The sequence below is a fragment of the Capricornis sumatraensis genome, chromosome 5 (genome assembly GCF_032405125.1).
Source record: "Capricornis sumatraensis isolate serow.1 chromosome 5, serow.2, whole genome shotgun sequence".
Lineage (NCBI taxonomy): Eukaryota > Metazoa > Chordata > Mammalia > Artiodactyla > Bovidae > Capricornis > Capricornis sumatraensis.
In genome coordinates, this window is record NC_091073.1 from 85,577,032 (window position 1) to 85,602,134 (window position 25,103).

The window sequence follows — 25,103 nt, forward strand, 5'->3', positions numbered from 1 at the left end:
AATTTTCATCTATAAAAGAACTCCATTTTTCTTCAAAATATTCAGTATAATCTCCTATGCTTTTAGCGTACCTGTGAATGGATCTTCTATAATACTAGAGAGGATAATTATAGTTATTGGAGATGAGTATGGATCATGAGCCCAGAAAACAGAGGAGAACATGCAAACAGAGGCTCCCAGGATATTGAAGAGCCCTGGGAGACAGTTTGGTATACATATGTGCTATTAAATTAAGAGATTATCATGGTAGTCCCTTGGACTGAAAGGAGATCAAACCAGTCAGTCCTAAAGGAAATCAGTCCTGGATGTTCATTGGAAGGACTGATGCTGAAGCTGAAGCTCCAAAACTTTAGCCACCTGACATGTAGAGCCGATTCATTAGAAAAGACCCTGATGTTGGGAAAGACTGAAGGCAGGAGATGAAGGGAACAACAGAGGATAAGATGGTTGGATGGCATAGTGATTCAGTGCACATGAGTCTGAGCAAGCTCCGGGAGATGGTGAAGAACAAGGAAGTCTGGTGTGCTGTAGTCCATTAGGTCACAAAGAGTCTGACACAACTTAGCGACTCAACAACAACAATCATGGTAGATGGTAGTCATATATCAAAAGAGGAGTGGCCCCATTGATAATTGTGTTGTTGTTTTCTAGTCACTAAGTTGTGTGACTCTTCGTGACCACATGGAGTGTAGCCTGCCAGGCTCCTCTGTCCATGGAATTTTCCAGGTAACAATATTGGAGAAGGTTGCCATCTCCTTCTCCAGAGGATCTTCCCCACCCAGGGACTGAACCTGCATCTCCTGCATTGGCAGGTGGATTCTTTACCACTGAGCCACCTGGGAAGCCTTGTTTAATCTACTCATATTCAACAAAAAGTGAAAGTTGCTCAGTTGTGTCCTACTCTTCATGACCCCATGGACTATACAGTCCATGGAATTCTTCAGGCCAGAATACTGGAGTGGGTATCCTTTGCCTTCTCCAGGGGATCTTCCCAACCCAGGGATCAAACCCAGGTCTCCCACATTGCAGACAGATTCTTTACCAACTGAGCTACCAAGAAAGCCCCATTTTCAACAAGGTGGCAGACAAAAAACAGGGAGCAAAGAGCTCAAGTGGATAATCAACCTAAGGCGTTAAGAACTACATGTATACAAAATAATACACAAATCAAAGAGCATTACTTTTCAAAAATTTCTATTTCATGCATTTGAGGTCCCTGATCCCTCAGATAGGGTTCAACACAAAAGTGAGGGGAATGAAGTGGATGCCTAAACTATTCCCAAGAGCCTCAGAATCTTCCATTATAGACTTTCAGCTCAAAACTCAGACAACACAAATGAGATGCAAAGCTGTAATTATTACAGAAAACTGAATCATAATTATCCTGTAATTCACCCATAAAAATATTTCCCAGATCTATTTTAAAAATTGAAAACAGACCAGTTTCTACAAGCATATCAAGGATCCATCTTGGTAGGCTAGTTTCATTCAAGCTAAATTTGCATTTATTCCTTAATCACAGTGCTGAACTCATTCTCCACCAAGAGGAAACATTAATTCTGGGCTTCTGAGGAAAGACTAGTCAATCTTCTCTTATTTCTTATAGATTATAAAGCTGCAATCAACTGATCAAATAAGCACAGTATCCCATTTTATGTGACTGGGACAATTCAAGAAGCAAAAGTACATGTTCTGTCTTCCAAGAATAGAAATACACACACACACACACACACAGAGTCTTCCATATTTCTTACCTATAATAATAAAAGCCAAGGAATCTAAATTTTTTTTCACCTCAAAGAGAAATAATTGAGAAGCACACCAAAGAACCAGAGCTCTCAGTATAAACACCCAGGAGGGATACAGAGGTGTATATAAAGCATTTTTTAAAGACATTCTAACTTTTAAAATAAGCAAAAAATAGACTATACACCTTAAACTTGAATATGGTGAACACCTCCTTATATGCTGTGATTTGGAATTTTACTAGAAAACCTTGCAACTCAAAGATACTTTGTCCATATGTATCAAAAACTGCAGCCTGAATATCCATCATTTGAAATGAATTACCCTGGTTTCCAACATTGTCCTCTGTTGAAGAGGCTGAACACGAGTTTTTGTTTTTATTTTTGAAAGATCATGGTTTCTTCACATATTCATTCACACTAGCCAAAGTCAAGAATTTCTGAGGACAAGTTTAGACACTTAATAAAGAACAGCAGTTCCTGAACCATCTGCTTTGCTCAAAAACTGAAGATCTGGCACCCGCAAATTTTTGTCTTTCTCCATGCCTGTGAGAATATTACTGTCAGCTGGGGTAGGTAACATTTGGTTTTTAATTGACATGATGAACAGACCAGGCTTTATAAAATGGCTATAATCAGTGCCTCTTTTTGGTGAAAAACAAAAGCAAACCATCATATGAATCCAAAAGTCACTCACTTTCAGCAAGTTCTTTTGATCCATTTAAGTGTCCTGTTACTAATCTTCTGATGAAGAAATGTGCAAAACACAGAATTTGAAGTGAACAACAGAACCTTGTTAGAGTCAAAGATATATGACAGAATACACTGAAAGTTTTTTGCTTTTTTAAAAGAGGGAATCATTTATTAAACTCATGTCATACAAAACTGCAGATTCTAGTAGCCTGATCCTATACTGTCTTCTTACCTGGTAAGGAACAATACTGCCATGAGCTGTGCCCCACCTTTTTGCTTCCTTTCGGCCAATAAGATAATTAGCAGCTACCTGGGTCAAACACGCCACCTACCAGGAAAAAAAAAAAAGAAAGAAGAAGAAGAAGCTTGTTTATTTCTATTTATAAATAAAAGGTCATAATAGGAACATTCTCATTTGATTTCACTTCATGTCATTGTAAAAGGAAAAAAAAACAGAAAGAGAAAACTGTTCTGCTTGGTTAGAAAATATGCAGGCAACCACACTTTCATCACACAAAGAAAAACAGAGCAGTATTACATTACTGCGTGAGACTAAGTCCTGAGTAATGGTCAACTGAGAAATATAAACACAGAAACACCCGCTCCTGAAAAGATCATCTGAAGGCAGAAATTGACCCAGTGGATGGAACCCTGGTCCAGCCTTCAGCATCAAAGTCATTGCAAAATACATCAGCAACTAGTATATTACTTTCCCCTTTTTCTTTCCATCAAGATGACACACAAAGAGCCTGCATCATCATTGGGCAAATGAACTGATCAGGTGCCACAACCCTCTAAACTTCTCATAACAAGAAAAAAAAATAGTAAACCTCTATTTTGTTAAGTCGGTTCAGTCAAGCTTTCTGTTCCTCTTCCCCAAAGCATTCTTCCTGGCACAGAGGATCAAGATTATTTAACTTTTTAAATTAATTAATTAATCATTCTCAAATAAAAATTACTGGACTTCTTTCAAAATGGCCCTAGGCCCATATCCTCATTATTATACTTGTTTCAGCTTTCAAGAACTACAGATCTCTTAAAGGGTCATCTAAAACTGTAGGGTCAACCTCTGACTCTTACAGTATTTCATATACAGAAATTGAAAACCTGTAATTATTGAATTCCATATAAGGATAATGACTTGATTTCTGGTGACCTGCCACAAAGGGCTTATGTTCCAATGATTATCCATGCCTGCAAGGGCCCAGAACTATGGAAAAGAGGTAACCAAATAACAACTTTCCATAGTTTGAAAGAAAAAAAGCTTCTGGCCTCATAGCACCATCATGATATTGCATAGGCTGGCTTTTCTTATTCTATTATCATCAGATGTGATCAGGAATCTACCAAGCCAACAGAAGAAACATCCCATTTGAAGACTGGCTTGTGGAGCAACTCAAGGAATGATTTTTTTCAGGGCTTGGTTCTGCAACCTGTCCTTGCCCTCTACCTGGCTTGGGAGCTGTGTCTCCTACAAGAGTTATAAATGGGGGGCTCAGCCTGGATGCAGAGAAGGCAATGGCACCCCACTCCAGTACTCTTTCCTGGAAAATCCCATGGATGGAGGAGCATGGTAGGCTGTAGTCCATGGGGTCTCGAAGAGTCGGACACAACTGAGCGACTTCACTTTCGCTTTTCACTTTCATGCATTGGAGAAGGACATGGCAACCCACTCCAGTGTTCTTGCCTGGAGAATCCCAGGGATGGGGGAGCCTGGTAGGCTGCCGTCTACAGGGTCGCACAGAGTCGGACACGACTGAAGCGACTTAGCAGCAGCAGCAGCCTAGATGAATCTCCTTGCGACAGCAGCAGTCATTCTCCTTTACTTTACTTTTTTCTTGGGATTTACACTCACTTTTATGTTCATTTACTGATCTGCTGAAATTGGAACTGCCTCGTGGCAGCTGGTTTGGCTGTACTGCCCAGGTGGCAAAACTAATAAACTTTGAGTCATCCACTTCTGGACCTCCATCTGGTCTTGGGCATTTGAACCATGGAGCATTCCAGGGCTGCCCGGGGCTGCCTGGTGCTAATCACCATTTCACAGATCACTTCTGTGTCTTTCAAAATGGAAAATCAAATCAACATTTTGTAGTAAAAAATGTACTGGATGGGAAGTCCAGACTCATGGTTCCTAATTTCTGTCAACTGTAAGTATATAATTTAACCTCATTGACCTTTAGACACTTTCTCTATAAAATCTTGGGCATTAGACCCAAACTAGTTTCAAAACTTTTTTGTCTAAAAAAAGGGCATAATTCATGTATCAAACAAATAATGTATAAATAATACATAAGCAACTAATACCCCCCCATGGACTGGCTGAAGTACAGACGACCTTACAATGCCACCCTAGGAAATGTGAACATAGAACACAATTTGCAAATTAGTAAACGGTCTAAATTTGTTCCCAAGGTCTATATCTCTGACTATATTATATTTCTTGACAATGTAGCATAAGAAAAGATACCAGGGATACAACAGAAGTCATTTTCCCATGAAGGCTCTTCCTGAAATTGGGGACATTTTCTCAAGTTTGAAGTTTTACTGTAAGAAAGGTGCCTCTTTGATAATAGCTATGTTGGGGAGTGGAGGTGTTGTTGCTTTCAAAAGGTCTAGTGAAAGTCACTCTCTAAGGAGCTCTGGTGCCACTAGAGGTCAAGAATTCACATTAATAAAGGTGATTCCCTGCAAGCAAAAAGTCACACAGGGCTTGCCAGTTTCACTTTTCTAATTTCAAAGTCAAGTGATAGTCAATAGGCCAACAACAGAAAGGACTGCATCAACTTGTGGGCTGACTGGATGGCCAAAGGTTTTTGTTTGTGTGTTTGTTATTGCTGTTGTTGTTATTTTTTTTTAATTGGAGGATAATTGCTTAACAATGTTGTGTTAGGTTCTGCTATACAACAACGTGAATCAGCTATAAGTATACACATATCCCCTCCCTTTGGAGCCTCCCTCCCATCCACCCCCACCCCACTCATTTAGGTCATCACCGAGCACCAAGCTGAGCTCCCCGTGCTATACAGCAGCTCCCACTAGCCAGCTACTTTACACATGACAGTGTATAGATGTCAGTGCTACTTTCCCAATTCATTGCACCCTCTCCTTCCCCTGCTGTGTGCACAAGTCCATTCTCTACGTCTGCCTCGCTATTCCTGATCAGAAAATAGGTTCATCAGTACCATTGGTCACAGGTTAATGTGAAGCTCTTAGATTATTCTGAGACAGTTACCAGGGATAACCATGGGCTGGATGCCAGGCTAGAGGTCAGCCTAGCTTCCTCACTTCTTGCCTTACTACCTCATTCTTTCTTCTCAATTTTGACTTCTGTGTTTCTGTCTTTGACAACTGTTTAATAAGAATAGCATCAAGGAGAGTGAGTTTGAACGAAGGGTCAGACTTCATCTCACAGACTGTTTCCAAGTGGAAGATCATATTCATTTTCTCCACAAAACAGTAGCTCATGAAAACAAGAAGTTTTTCAAAACTAGCAGGTTCCCACCAGGGAGGAAGGTTAAATAAGATTTTACACAAGCTGCCATCAAAAAACAAAGTATGATTTGTTAGTGACAACTCAGAGGTGAAGTCTGGGTGGGGGGGGTGGAATTCTATTTTTAAAAAGAGAGCAACAGGGCTAAACTTAGCAACCCAATGTTTAAAAGGGGCATTCCAGATCTGAAAGTAATCTACTATTTACAAAGACATATTTTAAAGCAGGAGAAAGGGGAGAGAGAGTCAACAGCTATGATGTGATTATGTATGAAAAAATCAGAGGGTTCCTGGCAATTAATGACAAATTTTCCACAGATCAAAAGAATACAGGATGTGACTTTTAGGTTAATAACTACATACTGTATACCCATTCTAAATATTGCATTAGATCATTATTTTCATCCCCTAAACTTAGGCTCATTATTTCATCATGTGGATGCCATATAATTTACTCAGAATGTTGCCTTTATACGGTTTCATCTAAACAAAACAGCCAACTTTGGCTTAATAATAATTATTCTGACAACAAAATTATTATTTTAGATAAAATAATGGGTCCTGATATTCTTTGCATTTAACCAGAAAACTAATGGGGTGGTCAGTGTGGATCTCAAAGGGCACAGCCCCAGAAGGTTTGAAGAAGAATATGTCCATTTCCCAAAGCAGCCCCATGATGTCCATCACTTCGTTTTACTTCTACCAAAATGAAGATAAAATGCAACAATATAATCTTTCATCTCCAAAAAGACAACCAAGCATCACAAGTAAAAGAGGAAAAACAAGATTAGAAGCATACCCCCATTGCATCAAAAGGGATAATTTTTCCCTCTGCTGGTACCAAGCTCACTCTGTTAATTGCATGGCAGGCCAGTAAGTCTACAGATGATGTGTTGAGACAAGGAATTTGAACTCTATTTGGAAATCCAGTGAATTGCAAAGATGGCAGACTAATTTCTCAAAATAAGCACCGTATTGGGGTCTGGATGCCCATTTCTTTTATAGAAGATGGTGAGGAAATAAAGTTAAAAGGTCATTTATCTTGCAAAATAGGAGGGAATGTGTTCATTTCTTCTTTTCTGAAGCCATTCATAGGTAGGCAGGGAGAAGGAAATGGCAACCCACTTCAGTATTTTTCTGGAAAATTCCGTGGACAGAAGGAGGCTGGCAATCTACTGTCCATGGGGTCAGAAAAGAGTGGGACATGACTTAGCAACTAAACAACAACAAAGAGTCAGATTGCCTCCCTGTGAGCTGAACAAAGCCATTTTAGTTTAACATTCAGGCAGAGGTGCAGGGTCCCCTGAGGCAGACAATTATGTGGGATGATAATAACAAAAGCAATGAAAAGCAATGGTTAAAGTCAAAGAAACAGATCCAACATGGAGTCAAAATTGACTCTTCCCTGTCACACTGCTTCCTTCCATATATTCTGGCCTCTGACTAAGCTAGACTACACACCAATCATGCATCACTTCTGCATCTACTGAAATCTGCATTCACTTTTCAAAGTCCATTTCAACAACACTATTTCATTAAGTTCCCATGTGCTGCATGCATGCTAAGAGGCTTTAGTCATGTCTGATTCTTTTTGACCCTATCCTATGGACTATAGCCCACCAGGCTCCTCAGTCCATGGGATTCTCTGGAAAAGAATACGGGAGTGGGTTGCCATGCCCTCTTCCATGGGATCTTCCTGACTCAGGAATTTAGGAGATCTCTTACATCTCCTGCATTGGCAGGCAAGTTCTTTACCACTAGTGCTACCTGGAAAGCCCTAAGTACCCACATCACCCAAGCCAAAAAAGAAAGCCTCTGAACAAATACAACACCTTAATTTGCCTGACTCCTGATGTGCTTTCATAGTCTGCCACATATTACAATTAAAACTATGACATGATAAAGCTAGACAGACCTAAATCAGTAGTCCCTGAGATCAGCCCTGGGATTTCTTTGGAGGGAATGATGCTGAAGCTGAAACTCCAGTACTTTGGCCACCTCATGCAAAGAGTTGACTCACTGGAAAAGACTGATGCTGAGAGGGATTGGGGGCAGGAGGAGAAGGGGACGACAGAGGATGAGATGGCTGGATAGCATCACCGACTCGATGGATGTGAGTTTGAGTGAACTCCGGGAGTTGGTGATAGACAGGGAGGCCTGGCGTGCTGCGATTCATGGGGTCGCAAAGAGTCGGACACGACTAAGCGACTGAACTGAACTGAAACCTAGTGGTACATCACAATCACCTGAAGAATTTCACAACTCCAGCCAGACTTAAAGAACCAAAATGGAGCCTGGAAGAAAAAATTCAACCAACATATCATTAACTGTACACATATCTGAGATCCAAAGCTTTAAGAAACTCTAATCAAACCTCTGCATATTATAGATATATAAAGGAACAGAGAAAGTAAATAATTTATCTGACGTCACGTAGGTGAGTGTTAGAACTTTTCTCCAATGATAGCATCCGTCTCCATTCTACAACATTATTAATCACTTCTTTTAAATTGGAAACTATTTCAGGGTAAGAATTATGTACTATAAACCTTTTGTATGTACTCATAGCACCTAAAATAGAACTTGCACACTAATATTTTTAAAGCATGAATGAAAACAATAATTACTGTTTATTTATTCAATACATACTGAGTGTTGCTTTGTGTGAGTCATTATGCTAGGTACTGGTTATACATAAGGAAATGAAAAAAACATTGTCCTGCCCTCTTTGGAGTTAAGAATAATGAAGAAGACAACTAAACAAACAGTCATAGGAACTGCCATGGGGAGAGAAGATGGAGAACTCTAAAAACAAAGAAAATAACATGTGAAAGCCCTAAGGTAGGAAAGAGACTGGCATACAGGAAGAAAACAAAAACCGAAGGTGACCACTATAACCAAAGCATGAAAAGAAAGAGAAAAGAAATGAAATTGAAGAGGTTTAGAAAAGCCAGACAATGCCAGTCCTTGCAGATCAGGGTAAGGAGTTGTTATTTTTACATCTTTCAGAGGATCATTTTTTTTTTTAATTTAAAACCTTTAATTCTTACATGCGTTCCCAAACATGAACCCCCCTCCCACCTCCCTCCCCATAACATCTCTCTGGGTCATCCCCATGCACCAGCCCCAAGCATGCTGTATCCTGCGTCAGACATAGACTGGCAATTCGATTCTTACATGATAGTATACATGTTAGAATGCCATTCTCCCAAATCATCCCACCCTCTCCCTCTCCCTCTGAGTCCAAAAGTCCGTTATACACGTCTGTGTCTTTTTTGCTGTCTTGCATACAGGGTTGTCATTGCCATCTTTCTAAATTCCATATATATGTGTTAGTATACTGTATTGGTGTTTTTCTTTCTGGCTTACTTCTCTCTGTATAATCAGCTCCAGTTTCATCCATCTCATCAGAACTGATTCAAATGAATTCTTTTTAACGGCTGAGTAATACTCCATTGTGTATATGTACCACAGCTTTCTTATCCATTCATCTGCTGATGGACATCTAGGTTGTTTCCATGTCCTGGCTATTATAAACAGTGCTGCGATGAACATTGGGGTACATGTGTCTCTTTCAATTCTGGTTTCCTCGGTGTGTATGCCCAGCAGTGGGATTGCTGGGTCATAAGGTAGTTCTATTTGCAATTTTTTAAGGAATCTCCACACTGTTCTCCATAGTGGCTGTGCTAGTTTGCATTCCCACCAACAGTGTAGGAGGGTTCCCTTTTCTCCACACCCTCTCCAGCATTTATTGCTTGCAGATTTTTGGATCACAGCCATTCTGACTGGTGTGAAGTGGTACCTCATTGTGGTCTCAATTTGCATTTCTCTAATAATGAGTGATGTTGAGCATCTTTTCATGTGTTTGTTAGCCATCCATATGTCTTCTTTGGAGAAATGTCTACTTAGTTCTTTGGCCCATTTTTTGATTGGGTCGTTTATTTTTCTGGAATTGAGCTGCATAAGTTGCTTGTATATTTTTGAGATTAGTTGTTTGTCAGTTGCTTCATTTGCTATTATTTTCTCCCATTCAGAAGGCTGTCTTTTCACCTTGCTTATATTTTCCTTTGTTGTGCAGAAGCTTTTAATTTTAATTAGATCCCATTTGTTTATTTTTACTTTTATTTCCAGAATTCTGGGAGGTGGATCATAGAGAATCCTGCTGTGATTTATGTCGCAGAGTGTTTTGCCTATGTTCTCCTCTAGGAGTTTTATAGTTTCTGGTCTTACATTTAGATCTTTAATCCATTTTGAGTTTATTTTTGTGTGTGGTGTTAGAAAGTGATCTAGTTTCATTCTTTTACAAGTGGTTGACCAGTTTTCCCAGCACCACTTGTTAAAGAGATTGTCTTTACTCCATTGTATATTCTTGCCTCCTTTGTCAAAGATAAGGTGTCCATATGTGTGTGGATTTATCTCTGGGCTTTCTATTTTGTTCCATTGATCTATATGTCTGTCTTTGTGCCAGTACCATACTGTCTTGATGACTGTGGCTTTGTAGTAGAGCCTGAAGTCAGGCAAGTTGATTCCTCCAGTTCCATTCTTCTTTCTCAAGATTGCTTTGGCAATTCGAGGTTTTTTGTATTTCCATACAAATCTTGAAATTATTTGTTCTATTTCTGTGAAAAATATGGCTGGTGGCTTGATAGGGATTGCACTGAATTTGTAAATTGCTTTGGGTAGTATACTCATTTTCACTATATTGATTCTTCCGATCCATGAACATGGTATATTTCTCCATCTATTAGTGTTCTCTTTGATTTCTTTCATCAGTGTTTTATAGTTTTCTATATATAGGTCTTTAGTTTCTTTAGTTAGATATATTCCTAAGTATTTTATTCTTTTCATTGCAATGGTGAATGGAATTGTTCCCTTAATTTCTTTTTCTACTTTCTCATTATTAGTGTATAGGAATGCAAGGGATTTCTGTGTGTTGATTTTATATCCTGCAACTTTACTATATTCATTGATTAGCTCTAGTAATTTTCTGGTGGACAGAGGATCATTTTAAAATCACAAATCATATCATGCCATCCTTTTTCTTAAAACTCATCAGGCTTCCTACTACATTTGTAATTAAACCCAAAGAATGACATGAAAAAGGAAAGAAAGGGGACCAGTTCATGCAGGAGTCTAGCATGAGTTGTTGATAGCTCAGACTAGGTCGGTGGCAATGGAAATGAAAAACAGTGAATTTAAGACATGTTTTAGGATCTGAAGGGACAGAACATGTGAAAACGTATATGGGAAGGGGATAGCAGATAGAATGGTAAGGTAGGAGCCAGCTGTAACTCCCAGATTTCTGGCTGAATATCTGGGTAGGCTCTGAAGGCATTCACAGAAATAAGGAAGTTGGACAGATGAACAAGTTGAAGACAAAGAAAATAAGAGTCTGCCTTTAAGTATGTTTAACTGGAGATTCCTGTGAGACAATCACTTGGGCTGGAATCATCAGCACATAGATCGTATTTAAAGTCATACCCCCCATATATGTAAACGTTTAACTGATTCACTTTGCTGTACAGCAGAAACTAATACAACATTGTAATGGCAACCCATTACAGTATTCTTGACTGTGGAATCCCATGGAGAGAGGAGCCTGACAGGCTGCAATCCATGGGGTCATACAGAGTTGGACATGACTGAGTGACTAAAACAACAAATACTTCAATAAAAATTAATATAAGTAAATTAAAGTCATCCCCCAAGAGTATAAAATATAGAGAAAAAATTAGAGAAGAAATCATAAATAAAACAAAAGAAGACAAGCCTCCATATCAAAAGAACCCTTCCTCTAATCACAGGTATGGTCAAAGATGTGGGTACAAACAACTAGCTACAACTGAAACACCGCCAAATCAGAGATAGGTTTAATAAACTATGATATCCATATGTGATGGAACACAAAGTAGGCACTTAAAATGATGAAACAGAAGAATACAGCACCATGTAAGAAAATGTTCACAAACTGTTTAAACTATTTCAGAATAGTTTCAGATTTCTAGAAAAAGTACCAAGATAGCAGAAGAGTTTAGATATACAACACACCCAGCTCCCCTGTTATTAACGTCTCTGGAGCTGGAACATGGTAAGTAAAAGAGGCAATACTGGAAGGTGAGGTCAGGGAGGTATGCCAGGGTCAGATCATAAGGGTCCCTATAAGCCTGGTAAGGATCTGCAGTAGTATTCTAAGGGTTATGGGAAGCCATTGATTTATAGAATTAGATAATCTGGTTCTTATATGGAGTATATAGAGACAATCAGTGAAACCAAATGATCTCACATGAGGTAGGTATTACAATGTCCATTTTTACAAATCAGAAAACTAAGCCTAGGGAGCTTAAGTATGTTTTCTAGATCTCAGAGTTGGTAAAGAGCAAAACTACAACTCACACTCAAATTCCCTAGTCTCTAAGCCATCCCTATACCACCGCCTCCTCTCTGTTTAACCTTTCTGCTCCCAGTCCCTCCCACTCTAGCAGCCCTTAGTGTTACCTCTCTGTCCTGCATATATATCCTTGGTTTCACATTTAATATTCCCTGCTGCTGCTGCTGCTGATGCTACTAAGTCGCTTCAGTCGTGTCCAACTCTGTGCAACCCCATAGACGGCAGCCAACCAGGCTCTGCTGTCCCTGGGATTCTCCAGGCAAGAACACTGGAGTGGATTGCCATTTCTTTCTCCAATGCATGAAAGTGAAAAGTGATAGTGAAGTCGTTCAGTCGTGTCCGACTCTTCAAGACCCCATGGACTGCAGCCTACCAGGCTCCTCCATCCATGGGATTTTCCAGGCAAGAGTACTGGAGTGGGGTGCCATCGCCTTCCTTCTCCAATATTCCCTGAAAAGCCCCCCAAATCGCTGGAGTAGACTAGAAGCCCCACAATCACTCTGCTGTCCTCTGCACTGGCTAAGGTTGCACATCCTTAACTGAATCGATTAATTCTCTTCATGTTCTTCTGCTCAGCCTTACTCATTAACTAACTGTAAAAGATTATCTGGGAGAAATATGTTAAAAGAGAAATTAAGAAGCTAACATTCATGGAGAACACATTATTCAGGAAGAAAACTTCTTCCAAAAAAGCCCTCATCAAAAAGAGATCCTGACATTGCTCTTTTTCATCCTAATGCTGTTCTCTTACATGACAAACTTCCTACGGAATTTAACCCACTTTTCTTTCCACTAAGGACCAAGGAGGAAAAACATTTGGAAGTACAGAAAGTATTTTGACTATCTCATGTTGAAAGAAGAAAAAGAATTCTACTTATTCATGCTACATTTTTCATTTTACATTTCTAGTATTTATTCATGATAAAAGCTATACTTATTGAACACTAATTGTGCACTGTTCTAAGCATTTTATATGAAATACCTCATTTAATCCTCACAGCAATGATATAAGTGAGATGTTTTGTTGGCTTTTTATTTATTTTTGGCCACACCAAGTGGCTTGCAGGATCTCAGTTCCCCAACCAAGGACTGAACCCAGGTCATGGCAGGGAAAGCCTGGAATCCTAACCATTAGGCCACCAGGGAACTCTTATGTGTGAGATGTTCTGATGAACCCATTTTACAAGTGAGAAAACTGAAGCATGGAGTAGGTTAATAATCTTACCTAGGTTGTGTACTTAATAAACACATAAGCCAGGACCTGAACTCAACTGCTCTGGATTCTGGCATTCTATACTAAATTACATACAGAATCAGGCTCCTTAAGATTTCTGAGAGGCCTTGATCTTAAAAAGTTTTATCTTACTGTTTTACCTGTCTAAAAAAAAAAACAAAACAATAACTAAACATCCTTTTAAATTATGTAAACATCTACAGCTAAGTCTGAACTTAATTATTATAGAATATTTGAAGCAGTACTCATTCAAAGTTTTCTGCCCTGCTGAAACTATGTCTTGGCTTCTATTCCAATGTAATTAGAAATAAACTTCAACCTATACACATTTTACCTGTAAACACCAAAAACCAGTGGAGCTGTTATATAAATTTTAAATCTCTACTTTTATTTACTTAGCAAAGAAAAACATATTATCATATTCTTCTCTTCATGGCAACTATTTAACTTAATGAAAGGAACACACACATTTCACATTCCTCTGAATTATCACTAATGATAGTTAAATCATATTGATGTTTACTTTATATTCTGAACTCAAAAGAAAAGCATATTTGCATTATACTCAGAATAATTTTGCCAATCCATCTGAATGAAAATCAGACATATGAGGAAACTGGATATTGAGTGCCAGAAGGTAAGACCAGACAGCAAAGAGAGGCAGAATTTCAAAAGCATGTTTAGGATAATACATCAAACATATTTCTTACCATGAACCACTGACCCAGTCAATCATTTGACTCAAAAAGTGGTTATGAACCTCTAAAAAAATGTGAAGAGTAAGTGAAAATGTAGAAAAGTAACATTTAGTGACATGATTTACGTATTTATCCCTGTGATGGCACGTCTTCAGTTTCAAACATCTTCAAACATGAGTCGACATTTTAAATGACTTAGTTCTTTAAAATATGTCTGTCTTTAGAATAAAATAATACATTATTCTGAAACACTAGTTTTTGAAAGAAGTTCTAAAAATGAAATTACTTTTGATTTTTGCTTCCTTCAGGCTTGTAGCAAATATCTAACAAGCACTTATCACATGCAAAGCACTTTCAGGTGCAGTGGAAGATCCCAAAGTCAATTAAACAGTTTCATCTCTCAAGACGGTTAAAAGCTATAATTCACAAGAGAAATAATCTGTTCTACAAGAGACTTTATTTTTTAAAAATCAAGTAGAGATAAAAGGTGATGTTTGAGCTGACCCTTCAACAATTTAGCTATGCAAACACAAGGAAAAGGACCTTCCAAAGGAAAGAAATACTGTGTGCAAAATCACAGCCTAGATAGAAAAGTACTTGGATTTTTTAATTAATTAATTAATGGAAATAAAAAATGAAACAAGGTACGAAGTTTGATTACCAGGAAATGATAAACGCTCATGAAAATGCAGCATCAATAAAGTAGTGGGGGGAAAGCCAAATTAAAAAGGGCTAAGGAATGAACAAAAAGAATGTGGAAGGTGAACGAATATTTTCGAAGCTTGCATAAAGGGTGAAGGAGACTCGACAGTAGCTCAAGCAGGTGAGCAGGAAGATAGAGGTTTTATTTTTGAAGATGAGGGAAAAACCCTGAAATTCATTCAAATATGCAAGAAAAAAAATAATTGGAGGTGTGAAGTCTTAAGCAAGATGTAACAGGACAAGAAAGAAAATACAAATTAAGGGGTTATAGTTTCAAATCCCATCTCTCAGTGAAGTCTTCCCTAACTCATCCAGAAGAGGTCATTTCCCCTCTATCTCTGTCCATTAGTAGAATGGAAGGTTATGGAAGGAAAGAACTTGTCCAATGTGTTCAGTGCTCTTTCCCTAGGAGCAGGAACATCATCTGAGACATACTATAGACACTCAGTCATTAATAGTTAAATCGGTAAATAAAGGAAGTTTTCCTCTAATTTGGGAGGAGAATCTTAATGAAGAAGAAATCTTTAAGTGAAATAGAGGAAAGTTGGATTGCAACCTCCCCAGAGAAGCAGAACAATAGAAGGCATCTTCGTAGGATGAGGACAGGCTGTTTGCTGCTTCCCCTAAATCCTGCCTCTGCATACTAAAGTCACACAGAGCACAATCCTTTAGTGTGCATGCACACATGCAGGCATGCCTGCTCAGTAGTTTCAGTTGTGTCTGACTCTTTGCAACCCTATTTACCATTCATCAAGTGGATAAACACAGAGGCTGTTAGAAAGCAATCTCATGGCCTGAGGCCTCATGTTCAGGGTGAGGAAAGCAACAAAGGTGGCTTAGTAACAACAATGGAGGCTTCAGGGGTCAAGACCTTATTGAGCTAAAAATGAGTATATGATTATGCAAAAGATCCATGGATGGTTAGAGACACAAAATAACTTCTCCCTTAAGTCTGAATCGACCTAGGAATGGGTATAGGGTGAGTTAGTAATGGGGGCGGGGGGGTGGTGGAGCCAACAAGTTCTAAGACGGACACTAGGCAGTTCAGTTCAGAGGTTAAAGTTGAAGAAAGGTTGACTCCTACTGACCGTATAGATATCCTTCATTGCTCCCTGGAGCCCAAGAGGTTTCCTCCACAGAATGTGGTGGCTCATTTTGGGAAGACCTCCATACACTTTATTTAGTTACGTTAGTTCAGAGTACCTTCTCCGGTTGGGCCTCCCAGGTGGCACAGTGGTAAAGAATCTGCCTGCCAATGCAGGAGATGCAAGAGAAACAGGTTCAATTCCTGGGTTGGGAAGATCCCCTGAAGGAAGAAATGGCAACACACTATAGTATTCTTGCCTGAAAACGTCCATGGATAGAGAGGCCTGGCAGGCTACAATCCATGGGGTCTCAAAGAGTCAGACATGACTGAGCACACACACTCCCCTTCTCCAATTTTCTGTTTTGTCACTTTTTTCCTATAGTTCTGATAACCTCTGCTTTTATGTCCTGATGATCTTTTGTCCTTGGAACCTGGAGGGTATTAGGCTTAGTGAAATAAGTCAGAGAAAGGAAAACACTATATGTTATTACTTATATGTGGAATCTAAGAAAAAACAAACTTGTGCATATAACAAAAAGGAAACATACAGGTATATAGAGAACAAATTAGTGGTTACCAGTGGAAACAGTGGTTGACTTTATTTTTCTGGGCTCCAAAATCACTGCAGATGGTGACTGCAGCCATGAAATTAAAAGACGCTTACTCCTTGGAAGGAAAGTTATGACCAACCTAGATAGCATATTGAAAAGCAGAGACATTACTTTGCCAACAAAGGTCCATCTAGTCAAGGCTATGGTTTTTCCAGTGGTCATGTATGGATATGAGAGTTGGACTATAAAGAAAGCTGAGTGCCAAAGAATTGATGCTTTTCAACTGTGGTGTTGGAGAAGACTCTTGAGAGTTCCTTGTACTACAAGGAGATCCAACCAGTCCATCCTAATGGAGATCAGTCCTGGGTGTTCACTGGAAGGACTGATGTTGAAGCTGAAACTCCAATACCTTGGCCACCTGATGTGAAGAGCTGACTCATTTGAAAAGACCCTGATGCTGAGAAAGATTGAGGGCAGGAGGAGAAGGGGATGACAGAGGATGAGATGGTTGAGTGGCATCACCGACTCGATGGACGTGGGTTTGGGTGGACTCCGGGAGTTGGTGATAGACAGGTAGGCCTGGCATTCTGTGGTTCCTGGGGTCGCAAAGAGTCGGACACGACTGAATGACTGAACTGAACTGAATGAGGAGAAGGAAAGGGTGACAGGCAAGATAAGTGTGGAGATAAGAACAAACTACTAAGTATAAAATAAATAAGCTTCAGGATATATTATACAGCAATATTTTATGATAACTATAAATGGAATATAATATATAAAAATTTTGAATCACTATGCTATACACCTGAAGCTAATATTATAAATAAACTACACCTCAATTTTTTTAAAAGCCTTCTTCATCTCAATATTAAAAGACAAACCTTTTGCATTTTCTTCTAAATAGAGATTTTCTCATATCCAGCAAATGGAAAGGACTACATATCCTTGGAACTATACTTAATTTTATATCCTGATTTTTACACTTAACAAGAATTTTCTCATATTTTTATATACTCCCTAGAACTTAATTTTACTTTTTTTTATTTTACTTTACAATACTGTATTGGTTTTGCCATACATTAACATGAAACCGCCATGGGTGTACACGTGCTCCCAATCCTGAATCCCCCTCCCACTTCCCTCCCCATATCACTTCTCTGGGTCATCCCAGTGCACCAGCCCCAAGCATCCTGTATCCTGCATCGAACCTAGACTGGCGATCTGTTTCTTATATGATGTTATACATGTTTCAATGCCATTCTCCCAAATCATCCCACCCTCTCCCTCTCCCACAGAGTCCAAAAGACTGTTCTATACATCTGTGTCTCTTTTGCTGTCTCACATACAGGGTTATCTTTATCATCTTTCTAAAGGTAAAAAAAAAAAAAAAAAAAAGGAAATGAGCCATTAAAGGCAGTATCAGTAGAGGAAGTGGAAAGGACAATGAAATGCAAAGGGTTAAGAAAATGAGGTAGGAAGCAGAAACCTCAAATACAAATAATATATTGTTTGGCTGTGAAAAAAAGAGATGAACAATAGCTGGAATGCATAGCCAAATCACCAAAAATGGTGTCAAATGAAGACTGTTTATGATGCTACCTTTTCTGGGGTATATTGACTTTTATAGAAAATTAATGAAGGACCAAAAGCCTTAGCACTAAAAAATAAATCTCTCTTGGTGGAATTTCAGGCATTTTCCAAAGTTCATGGGAGAAAGATTTTATAATCAACGGAGGCATTTTCCTAGAAACTTTAAGTCACAGAACTACATAAAACAACCCTGAATATAACAACAGCTTATAAACCAAGCCCTGGCATGAGAACAAAATTAACTAACTTACACACTCTGCCTACATCTGATCATTCTAAGTGACTAAAATCCAAGCCTGTAAAGGTGAATGTGATGATGATTTCTGTCTGGCCATGTCATATTACATTGCTTTCCTGAGCTCCTGTGGAATGGTTCCCAGAATAACAAGGGAGGGGGGTACTCTCTAGAATGCAGTACATAATTAAGTGCTTTACTGGTGACTCGTCTGAAAGTGACCTCATGGGAGTTCTGGGGAAAGGCGCAAAGCCAGGTGTGGATTAGGACAAGAAATCATGTCAGTGATCAGATGATTCAGCAGGTAAAATATGTATTATGTCACTGCACTTCAAGCAAAAAATGCAGGCAATGAATACAGATACACAGTGCCAAGGACTGCCATGTTCATTAACAAAAACCAACTCAGTGATAAAAAAAGAAAACTCTAAGAATAGCCAAATAAAGAAAGCACATTCTAGGCTTTATATACTAATTCTGTTTTATTTGAAAGTTTGTATTTACATTTTATTTGTTCATGCAGCAAATATTTATTGAGTGATTACTTTGTTTAGGCAGTGTGCAAGATGCTGGGAATATAGTGGTGAAAAGAAATAGATTCTCTGCCTTCATGGAACAGGGTCTAGTGAAAAGACACAAGGTGAACACACTTCCCAGTGATGCGAGGAGTTTAGGGGCGGCAATGTGATTGGAAGCAGGCCTAGGGGACTTAGCTCAAAGTGGAGTTTGCATGACAAACACATTCTTTTCACACTTTCTCGCCCCCTCCTCCCACCAACACACACAAATGTTTTGGCAAATATAACAGTCATCTTTACTAATTTGGGAGTCACTTCACAGGAACAGAAACAATGAGAATATTTCACTATATTTACACAACACTTGGCCAATTTCTCCACTGTTCTAATACATCTCACCAGAGAGTAAAATCAAGTCAACTGATTTCAGAACCTCACTAGTTTATATCACAGTCAGAACTTATCAACAATGCACCACATGGCCCAGGCTGGATGGCTTTTAAGATCTAAGCTGCAAATTGTAGACAAGTTTGGGCTTTTCAACATCACCTCTAAAAGACCTCAAAGGTATACCAACATAAGCAGCCTTTGATGACACACTGTATCATGTATCCATATTCTCATATGTCCCTAATTCAGCACATTTGCATATGATCTGCATTCTAACATATCCACAAATATGTTTTTATATGCTAGAAGGCTGTAATATGATAGAGCCCTTAAGGAGTCACTCTGCTTTGTTGTGTCAATTCTCATATTCATCAGACAATGATCATTCTACTAGCCACATCCTCCACCTACTCTTAACCACAATTGGAGGGCTAGACAGTTGTGAAGAGGGCATACTCTTTGGATCTTTTTGACATTCTCAGCAGTCTGGTAGAAAGAAATTTGGATCTTGAGTCAACAGGCCTGAGTCTCAGTCTCAGCTTAGCCCCTTACTGCAAAGCTCTCAGTCAAGTTTGCGAGACATCACTAACCTCCTCATAGCCCTGTTTGTGACTTCAGAACAATGTTGTGAAAGTGCTTTGAAAATACTCAAAGGTAGGAATAATGAAAATTATCATTTAAAGAAATATATTATCCATGAAAATATAGGCTAAACAGCAAACTTGGGGTTTTATGACACAATTTAGTAATTTTGATTAAGTAATGTTTTTCATAGTTTACTGATATAAATAATCTGTCTAGGAAAAGCTGCTCCCACAGATGGCAAACCAGGTCAGTCAGCTTTAGAAATTCCAAGTATATTTATTATTTTTATTAATCAAAGAAGAATTTCTAAACTGCAAATTTTTCACTTTTCTACAAATTTTAAACACACGTGAAAACTCTATTGGTTTAGAATACCAAAAAAGCATCTGTGATTTGACTCTAGAGTAGCAAAATTTCTGACACGCCGAGGGGGCTTTAATGTAGGTGTCACGCAAGTGTATGCTCCTCGGTTCTCGTCTCGTCATTTCTAATAAGATTTCTAAGACAAGTATTATCAGTTTACCTCCAGAGGTTGTAGATTGGCAGTTCAGTGAGCATGATTCATTGCATTAATGTATTTTGCTTGGCTTACACAGTATTGGGTTGACCGAAAAGTTCATTTGGGAACTTTTAGGCCAACCTAATATTTCAAAAATTGAAAACTGTATATAAAAATTCAGATTTCTTACTTCAAAAAAATGCAAATTTGGCTACTCTGGGCTAGCCGTGTGATAGAGAAGGCTAATCCTGGCTCATGAGAGCCATCTTTCAAACATGTTCAGTAATGATCACATTAGAGACTTCAAATGAGCTATGTAGGAATATTTACACTATGAGAATTGGCAAATTCTATAGATCACAGCTTTTTTTTTATTTTCTAGTTAGAGTATAATTGCTTTACAGTGTTATGTTTCTGCTGTACAACAATGTGAATCAGGTATAAGTATACATATATCTTCCCTCTTAAGGCCCTACTGCCACACACCCCTCCCCCTAAATCCCATCCCTCTAGGTCATATCAGAGCTGAGGAATCCAGTTAAACATTACAAGCACACTCTATACTTGGGACTGCAATTTCACATGACAGCAACTGGCTGGACTGAGTAGTGATTATGCCCTCAGATAGGATGTGGGCTCTTTAGTCCATATCTACCACTATTGCCTATTGTCTTTTGTTTGGCTTAGTTCACTTATTTTAATTATCTGGCTGGCATATTTCAGCATTTGATTTTGCAACTCTTGGTTTACAGTCATACTCTTCTCAAAAAAAAACAAAAAACTCTTAGGATAGCAAAGAAAAAAACCCAAGCCACTGTGCTCGCTTGATAATTAAAAACAAAGAGCAGGCATAAATTGAACACTGTTGAACAAACTGAAATACCATCTTTAGGTTTCTTTTATTCCCTTTTCTAATCATTGTGTTACTTAAGTAAAAAAGAACACTGCAACAGATTTCAAGTCATAAATTGAGCAGGTAGCAAAATGAATATTTTTAAAAGATAAGAATATTATTTAATTGTATATTCTCAAGAAACAAAATATGAAAAACTGAGAACTTTTATTTCTAGAGGTAAAAATCATCATTGTCAAAAGTATGAAGGCTTTTTGATTTGTCTGAAGACCTTATATGGATATTTGACAGAAATCTTGAAAACCTGGGCAGAAAAATTCTTACACAAGACAAACCACTGATTAAATGACTCTGTCAATAAGAATGTCTGAACATGAAACCAGATATAATAGCGGTCACGAAAATTCCCTTTCATGTCACATTACGTGGGTTCATACACAGATGACTGTTGCTTAGCCTGCCCTAATATGTAGGTCTGTGCTTCCAAAGACAATAATGCTTTCATTTATCACTCCCTTCCCTTGGGGCGTAAGTATGACAGTCCTACCCGCTCGAAGAAAAGCATTTTCTCAAAACCACTTTCCAAGGTCCCAAAAACAAAAATAAAAGACAAAATTAGGGAAAGAACGCAGACCAATGGAAGTTCCTGAAACAGTTCCCATCAACAGCTTTTGTATTTCTGGATGGTCTCCTAACAGTAATCACCACCAAGAGAAGGGCAATGTGAGCATTTGTCAGGAGTCTCTGTCTCAACAAACTGCCTCTAAAATTCTCTTTCCTCTCCTATCTACCACTAAATTTGTTTTCAGTCTCAGACCCAGACCTACTTTAGCTTGCTTACTGATCTTGCCTTTTTTTTCAAGATGCTCAAAATGAACAAGTGTTTGGCCTTCTATGCTAGCCCCCAAATTATAATAAGATCATTTTTATAGCAGCAAGAAAACAAGGAAATTAAATAAATAGAAAAAAAACAGAGAAAAGGAAGGGAAAGAGGGAGAAAGGAAAGAAAAGAAAAACTAAAAGGACATAAAGCATGTTTTGAGGTAACATCAGAGAAAGGAATGAAGTTTCTAAAAGAGAACGAGGAAAGCAACTGTCCCATGTCCTTTTAGATTGCTCTTCATATAAATTTTGGGGGTAGAATCCAAATACTGTTATTATTGATGCTCTTGATAAAATTTTGCCTCCATACACTCTGATACACATAAGACATTCAAGAGTGAACACAGGAAAGTTCAGGAAATGATCCAAATAAAGTCAAGAAGAGTTTGTGGTAGTACCAAAAAAATAGGAAAACAACAGCAAAAAGAACAAGAGTTTTACCTTCATTTAGTAAAGCACCAGCTGCACTGATTTATGTCGAGCTTTGTTTCAGTGTATTAATTTTTACGAATTTAACGCTAAAGGCCTCTACTTCATTTACCTCACAAAAAACTGAGTTCTTTTGGGAGAATTGAAATTTTCAGGTTTGTATACAGTTGACTAGGAAAGAAGTAAATTTCCCAGACTTGTAACAAGCTATATCAGTTCTTCTCCTAGTCTAAAGCACCAGCCAGCATCCTAGAGCCTTACTCCCATATTTAGGCTCAATGGTAAAAGAATCCACCTGCAATGCTGGAGATGCGGGAGATGCAGGTTCAATCCTTGGGTTGGGAAAATCCCCTGAAGGAGAACATAGCAACCCACTCCAGTATTCTTGCCTAGAAAATCTCATGAACAGAGGAGACTGGCAGCCCACACAATCCACAGGGTCACAAAGAGTTGGACACAACTGAGTGACTGAACACACAATATGATGCCATCGGTGGGGCTTCCTAGGTAGCTCAGTGGGTAAAGAATCCGCCAACAATGCAGGAGACACAGGAGATGCAGTTTCGATCCCTGGGTCAGGAAGATTCCCTAGAGGAGGGCATGGCAACCCACTCCAGTATTCTTAGAAGAATCCCACAGGCTACACAGTCTATGGAATCACAAACAGTTAAACACAACTGAAGACACTGAACATGCACTCACAATGTCATCAGTACTTTTATCCTAATTTTGGTTGAGACACTTTAACACGCACATTCCTTCAACTTAGAATCTGAAAAAGAATGAATATGTGCATAGGTATAACTGAATCATTTTGCTGTACACCTGAAACTAACACATTGTAAATCAACTATATCTAATATAAAATAAAAATTAAATTAAAAACATCAAGAAAAGCAGTAGCTAAGTAAGACTTTTATTTTTTAATGTTTACATTCTAAATAACTGCAAGAGGTCAGCAAAAGACTTGGGCAAAAAAATATCATTCTTAAGGCAACCAATACACTTCTCTGTCAGTATATAAAGGGTTAAGGGATGTAGTATTGATAATAAAGTAAGAGTGTGCTGAAGAGACTGGACTTCCCAGGTGGCTCTTGTGGTAAAGAACCCACCTGCCAATGCAGGAGACGTAAGAGACTCAGGTTCAATCCCTGCGTCGGGAAGATCCCCTGGAGGAGGGCATGGCAATCCACTCCAGTATTCTTGCCTGAAGAATCCCATGGACAGAGAAGCCTGGAAGGCTACAGTCCATAGGGTCACCCAGAGTCAGACATGACTGAAGTGACTTAGCATACACGGAGACAATGGTAATAATAATAATAAAAGCTAACACTTATTAGTGCTGACTACGTAGTGAGGACTGCTGTCAACACTGTATATATATAAACACATTTTAATCTCCATAGCAATTCAGGAGGCAAACATTGCTGTTGTCCCCATTTAATGAAGAAGGAAACTAAGGCGAGACCCTGTTTCAAGACTTGCTCAAAGACCTCAGCTACTTAGTGGCATATTGAGGACTTAAACCCAGGAGTCTGGCTCAAGTCTATGTTCCTAACCACCACTCCAGAAGCCTGAAAAGGAAGGTTACCAAATGGAAATAAATTAATTCAACAATAAGGTTAAAATTAAGTTTTTAAAAACTTGAGGTTCTATCTTATAGAGAAAAATATATATTTTGCATGTAGATTAAAATGTCCTACCTAATAAACACAATATAAATTTTAATGTGTACTTGGCAACAGATAACAAATACAATTACAAACATTAGGATGAATATAAAAAGCCTTCTACAGAAAGATGTGAGCACAATATTTAACCACCCAAGACGTCCTGCTTTTAGTGCCTCTCATGAGCCCATAGTGCCATCCAGTGACAAAGAGGTGAACCACGTGTATATCCTCTTCTGCAAGTTTTCATAATCTTTTCCATAACAAATACAGAATTTTCACATAAAAAAGCAAACTTAGATTAGTAATAATCTTTTATTTTTACTACAACTTTTCCCAAATTACCCTTACATTTAAATTTCCTCTCCATTATTTCTTAATGAAACATATGACTTAGAAAAGATAGTCCCAAACTATTAACTCGAGGGTAAGAAAGCTTGCTTGCTGAAAATTTAGTATTTCATTTCTGCCAAGCAATCATTCAAAATATTTCGTGAATACCATTTAATTCACCCAGTGAGGACATAACATTGGCACCATATAGGGTACTTCAGTGTTTCCTAATTAACCTTTCAGTTAGTGGAGTATGGAGTTCAGAAGCAGCCAGTGTTGCTGTTCAGTCACTAGGTGTGTCTGACTCTTTGTGACCCCATGAATTGCAACACGCCAGGCTTCTCTGTCCAGCACTATCTCCAGGTTTCCTCAAATTCATGTCCATTGAGTCAGTGATGCCATCCAACCAAGTTATTGGCAAGTATTATTCATACTATCGTCTAAACCTTTTAATTACTTCTTTTTGCAAATTCATGCTTTTTTTTTTGTCCTCCCTGAATGCTTTCCTTCATTTTACTTATCTTTTGAA

General features: G+C 38.5%; 1 protein-coding gene across 1 annotated transcript in view; it reads right to left on the reverse strand.

The window, feature by feature from the left end:
* The window catches only part of SUGCT (succinyl-CoA:glutarate-CoA transferase), a 766,325-nt gene that overhangs the window by 612,257 nt on the left and 128,965 nt on the right, over positions 1-25,103 (reverse strand). The window contains exon 9 of the mRNA XM_068972899.1: positions 2,671-2,766. Coding sequence (XP_068829000.1) covers positions 2,671-2,766 — 96 coding nt within the window. The remainder of the gene's footprint in view (positions 1-2,670; positions 2,767-25,103) is intronic.